This window comes from Dioscorea cayenensis, chromosome 20, assembly GCF_009730915.1.
Source record: "Dioscorea cayenensis subsp. rotundata cultivar TDr96_F1 chromosome 20, TDr96_F1_v2_PseudoChromosome.rev07_lg8_w22 25.fasta, whole genome shotgun sequence".
NCBI classification, from domain to species: domain Eukaryota; kingdom Viridiplantae; phylum Streptophyta; class Magnoliopsida; order Dioscoreales; family Dioscoreaceae; genus Dioscorea; species Dioscorea cayenensis.
Window position 1 is genome coordinate 27,491,708 of NC_052490.1, and position 6,041 is coordinate 27,497,748.

The 6,041-nt window shown below is 40.8% G+C and overlaps 1 protein-coding gene across 1 annotated transcript; it reads left to right on the forward strand.

Moving 5' to 3' along the window:
* Positions 1-2,784: 2,784 nt before the first annotated feature.
* On the forward strand, positions 2,785-6,041 carry LOC120251948. The gene is made up of 3 exons (XM_039260600.1): positions 2,785-3,491; positions 3,606-3,882; positions 5,903-6,041. Exons 2-3 carry the CDS (start codon positions 3,642-3,644, stop codon positions 6,037-6,039), a joined length of 378 nt encoding a protein of 125 aa, XP_039116534.1. The 5' UTR covers positions 2,785-3,491; positions 3,606-3,641; the 3' UTR covers positions 6,040-6,041.

Consider the following 6,041-nt stretch of genomic DNA (forward strand, 5'->3'; position numbering starts at 1 on the left):
AAACATCGCCAACAACTGATGATCAGCAGGTGACAGAGAAGGAGAAGATGATGGAGCCGGAGACGGTGGAGCAGGAGAGCCCTGAACAGAATGTGCCTGCTGGTGGGAGTGAGGCAGTGGTAGAAGAGGTGGTGAAGGAACAGTACGTGGAAGTCCACGCTGCTTCTTCCGACACTCACGCTCAAGATGACCAAACATGCCACAGTAGTGACAAATCACAGTGCGTTTCGGCCGTGTAGAAGAAGAAGGCCGAGGGTCTAGGAGATGAAAACGAAGAGACAGGAGAAAGGCGAGGGACAGCAAGGGCACTACCTCCCCCTGTAATGGAAGCCCGGAGACAGGTTTCCTCAGCACGAACAAAAGTGAAAGCATCATCCAAAGAGTAGACCGAGGGGGCATGCAGCAACTGAGCCCGAGTTTGCTCAAACTCAGGACGAAGACGCATAATGAACTCATACATTCGTCGTGTCTCATCATGATTACGGCGACGTGAGCAAGACTCAGAACAAGTAAGGATCTGGGCAGAATGAGCAGAACAATAAGGAGGAGTCAAAGCATCAATCTGACGCCATAAGGCACAATACCGACTATAGAACTGGTCGACAGTATCCTCGCCTTGCTGAAGACTAGAGAGAGTCTGATATAGGGTGTAAAGTTGCGCCTGACTGGAACCACAGTAGCGACGCTCAAGATAATCCCACATCTCCCGAGCAGTGGGAAGGTCAGCAATCTGAGTACGAATATCAATAGTGACCGTCTGACAGATCATCATCTTAGCTGTAGAATCGTCAGCAGCCCATTTCTCAAACTGCTGCTCAAAGACCGTGAGAAAAACAGAGGCCTCGGTGGAGGGAATGGTGTCAGGAATAGAAGGAGCAGAAGGAGCAGTACCTGTACCGTCAACATGACGAAGAACACGAATGCCATCGAGAATTCGCTTGAGAGTGAGCCGCCATGCAATATAGTTGGTGCCATCAAGTACAAAATCAGAATGATGGAGATTGAGATGACGCATATCAGATGGCACCCCACTAAATCCATAGCCATCCATATTAATTATATATATAATAATAAGATTTTTTTTTTTTTTAGTCACATGTACAGTGTACAGGAACAATCAACTCAATGTAGTTGCTTTTGAGGACAGAGAGCCACTTGATCTTGGTATCATATGCTTGGAAAAAGGCATAAAGCCTTGATTCAAGGAATTTGAAAATAGATGGCTCGGTCGACCGAACATCATCTTCCCATGAGTCGCGGGGCGACGAGATTATCGTCCGTGAGCTACCGAGTCGGGAGCCGGGCGCGGGCGAGCAGTGGGCCGAGCGCGCTGCCGAGGCCGGAGCCGGGCGCTGCGGGCGCGGGAGGCCGGGGCTGGGGCTGGCTGGGAGGCCGGAGCCGGGCGCGCTGATCGGAGGCTTTCGGGCCGGGCGCGGGCCGAGGCTCTGGAGGCGGCGCGTGGTCGAGGGGTGGAGCTGGTGGCGGCCGGGTCGCGGAGCCGAGCGCGGCAGCTGGGGAACGCGGGTGGGGGCCGAGCTGGGGGGGGCGGAGCCGGGTGGGCGGGCGGGTCGCGGATCCGTGGAGCCGAGGGCGTGGAGCCTGGGGCGCAGAGTTTTTCTTTTTGAATGTATGAATGAGGGGATGGAAAAGAAGAGGTATAAGAAAAAGAAGGAAAAAAGAAAGGACTGGCCGGAGAGATGGTCGGAGAGATGGCCGGAGAAGATGGCCGGAGAAAAAACCTAGTCTGATACCATGTTAGAAGAAGGAAGAATGAAGGAAAGAAGGAGTGGATCAATGCTCATTTCATATGTATGTGAATAAGTGTGATCAGTGGGGCTTCATATAGAAGCTAAGTATACAGGTATACGCAAGTATATACATACATACATCTAATATACATACACATATCTAACAAGCTCCACCGTGCCAAATCTTGTCCAGTTGGTATTGAGCCAGATTCAGATCATGTTAGCTATTTGCACCTCCAATTAAATTTTCTGTTGCCTAATTAAGTGGAATCAATTGAGGCTATATTTGCTGGAACAGAGTTGAAATTTTCTTCAATAAGACTATACACAGCTAAACTAGGCAGAATTCTGTTTAATTGAGTCTAAATCAACTAGTGGGGCCTAACCAAGTTGAACCTAAATGTGGGCACTGAATTTTGTTTCTTGCTATGCTGGTTGTATTTTAAAACTATACCTAGGTTTTTGTTAGCCTTTCAGGAGATCCATTTGATTTGAACAACAAAGTTTTGATTGTTTCCACCCGATTATGCTTTCCGCCTGAATGTGCATATTTCAATATGCAAGCATTGAGTAGGTTTAGCTTTTAAATGTGATCATAGAATCTTATTTTTATTTGGCTCCGTTTTCAATAGCAAATTATCACACTTACAAAATGTTGATTTTACAAAGATGTGAGTGCTATTTCTGTTATACATAACACAAAATTCTTTGAGAGTAAAGCTTGTCAAACTATTCTGCTACAATGGATATATTGAACATTTATCTCCTGATCAAGTTCCCGATTTGTTTGATTTGACTTTTTAGTTGGTACTTGTCAAATAATCTTGTTAACTGACACTATGCCATTTTATCATGATTCTTTCTTTTTTCTATGCTCTTCTTGATGTGCTAATGGTACATCTCAATACTATATACAAGTTTTATATGATTTGCTATTCCTGCTAATGTTTTCAGGAATCCTCAAACTAAGTGGTAATAGTTAATTTTTGCAGTCACTAAAAATTATTAGTTTATGTGGATGGGAGCCTCGGCTACTTCCTTATTCTGTTGACCATGAAGATCATTCGAGTCCTGCAAATGAAGCCCATTCATCAGGGTCTTCAGTACAGATCCCTACTGATGAAAAGATTATAATATGTCCTGCAGGCCATTCTGATGATGTTAAAGTGGATAAGCATATTCCGCACACTCTTGATGAATATCAATATGATCCAACTTCGGTTGTATTGGACTGCAGACTTTGTGGAGCATGTGTTGGATTATGGGCTTTTACAACCACGCCACGCCCTCTGGAACTTTTCAGTATAATTGCTTCCCCAGATTCCAATGGTCAAGATGAGTTATTGACTTCTAAGGATCTCCATAGCGTTTCAGGTGTTCTTAGGACAGAAAAGATGAAAACAAGCAATACGACTTCTAATGACGGGACTAGTGGTACTGAATATAATGGTGTGACAGCCGGTGAGAAGCCTCTTAGGTTAAATTTGACAATTGCTGGTGGTCCTCCACCAACCAAGCAAAGTTTTAAACCAAGAGTATCTTTTCCTATAATTAGTCGCCATTTAAGAGCTCAGTTGGGTCCAGATTTGTGTTTCAGAAATTATCATTCATCTGGTAGTTCCACATGCGGATGATCTGCCACAAAATAAGAAAGACACTAATGATGTTCCAGTTATATTTGAGCACTCAGGGTCATTGAAGCGCAAAAGAGTAGATGATGTTACTATTCCTGAACATAGTCAGGTCAGTGATTTATTCCTGTAAAAAGGGATTCACTCAATATCCTCTTGACTGAGAATAATGATGGTATCTTCTGATGTCTCAATCCTTGATGCTCTGGGTTGTCCATCTTTGCAGGAACACTTTGTCAATTCTGAAGATCAATTAGAGATTATGCCAAATGGTATTAATGATTCTGGCACTACTGATAATAACCCAGGATATGCAGGGGAAGAAGCACCCCATGCTGTCGGCGCTGTTGGAGATGATGCTAAAGTTGAAGGGTTATCTTCTACTTCAAATGCTACTGCTATCTCTACACATGCTGATGTCATTGAGAAAGACACCTATAGTTCTACAACTAAGAAGTTGGCTCTCCAAAAGGCTACAGAAAGCAATCATCATGAAGTATCGGGTATTGTCAAAAACTACTACTTTGCTATGGTGTTTCCTTTAAGCAACTTACTGAGTCCAAAAAAGGTATGTTAGTTCTGATGCAACAATAGATCATCAAAAGATCAATGTGTTGAGAATAATTGTCCAAATGCATGTCAATAATAATGCAAATGAAGCACAAATGCGTGACAATGTTCAATATTTGTCAATGTACATCATGCATATTAGCTTTAACACAGCTAAGGAAATAATAAATACAGTAGATTCATAATCATTGTAGGAAAATGATCAGTTGGAGACATTGTTTAAGGTTTTCTCTCTACTTGGACTTGTCATTTGTTCATAATACTGAACATGTTGCTGTCAATGCGATGGCATGTTAGATGATCTCATTTATATTAGTTTTCTTCCTTATGTTAGCTTAAAGAGATGAACTCTAGTACTATTATATCAATACAGAAATCCAGCATGAGTCTTTAAGTCAACTGTTGAATGTTAATGTTTAAATTTTTAATAAAAGGATTTGACTTAGTGCTATGTTTCCTATGTTTATCACACACTATAAAGTAAGCTTCGTTTAACATGACATATCAGAGAAATAACTATATTGATCAACTGTTATGATTTTATGTTTCTTACCCCTCCTTGCAAGAGCTATATCACCTACTATTTTTTGAGGGAGAGAATAACCTTCTAACGCTCTTTGAGAGAGAGAACCTCCACAAAAGTAACAATCTAAAGAACTATTATTCACTGGTAACTAAAAACTTCAAATAGCCACCTCCTGGCCTATGCCATGTGCATCACCCAAGTTCAAGTCTAACTCAAACACATGATACATACTAATTAAGGGTAAACAACCTAAATAGTTTCCTACTTTTGCACATTTCTATTTTAATCACTTAGTTTTTAAAAATTATAATTTGGTCCCCAATATTTAGTTTTTGTTACAATAAGGTCAATCAGATTTATAGTGTTAACGGCAATTATACGCGGCTTGCCACATATGAGGTTGATGACGTAGAAAAGAGATGCCACATAGTAAGCCACGCATGATCGCAGTTAACATTGTAAGCTCGAGTGGCCTTCTTGTAATAAAAACTAAATGTAGGGCATCAAATTGTAACTTTTTAAAGTTGGGTGACCGAAATAGAAATGCACAAAAAGAAATAGAGGCGTATTTAATAAATCCTAAATGCTAAATCTTAAGCTACTATGCTTTCTTCTGTTTCACTCTTTCATCAAATGCTCATTTAGATGATCTATGTTAGTCGGATAGCTCTGATTACATGAATTGGAGATCAGACTCCAACAATCTTCCTTGGTTTTCTTGGCTCTACTTGATTAGACAGTGGCTTCCCTAATTATTGAGTCTTTTCAGTTGAGTTGTCTAAGGGTCTAGGTAGGACTTATGTGTTGGCCTCATCATTAAATAGTCACATACACAGGTGAACAAGTCATTCCATGTTCACCAACAGATCTGAGGAACCTATTTTTCTATTATTAGATTGTTAGGCTGTAAGTAGTTCATCATCCAATGGTATACATTCCCAAGCCCAGTGAAGTATGGGAAGGTCTATCTCCAAATTTGTTTCACTGTAATTTGTGGGATTCATACCTATATTCGTATTCAACTTCTATCCAGTTTCAGATTAAATTCATAAATGTCAGATTTCTTTAATGTTTGGAAAAATAACTTATCTCTTCAACAATGACATTATCACTTAAGAACTTCAATGTATAACTGGAAGGTAACGGTATTCATTGTTTGTGATCGGAGACATGCAATGAGAAGCCATTGCAAGTCTTTGAAGTCTGCTGTTCCTGTGTCATGTAGTCTATCATGTGTTTTAGCAATTGAATATCACTGTTTTCATTCATAGTTTTAGTTTGCTGGCTTCAAACAAAATGTGACCAATGTGTTTTTTGATGTTGTGCCTCGGGTAAAATATTTCAATTTAAGTTTTGGTCGTGTTTATAGATGCCATTATTTATCAAGATCAATGGATAATGAATTCTAATTCGTTAACTAAATGTAGATGCTCGAGATGCACACAGTAAATTCAGAGAGTTTGATCCAATCAGACAACATAGTCCATTCTGCCCATGGATTGCTCCTATTGATGGAAAAAGCACTTATGGTTGGAAACTAACTCTTTCTGCTCTAGTTCAATAGGA

Coding starts and splice junctions, on each gene's coding strand:
- LOC120251948 (XM_039260600.1), top strand. CDS start 3,642: ATGCCAAATGGTATTAATGATTCTGGCACTACTGATAATAACCCAGGA. Junction 3,883..5,902: donor CAATCATCATGAAGTATCGG/GTATTGTCAAAA, acceptor AACTAAATGTAG/ATGCTCGAGATGCACACAGT.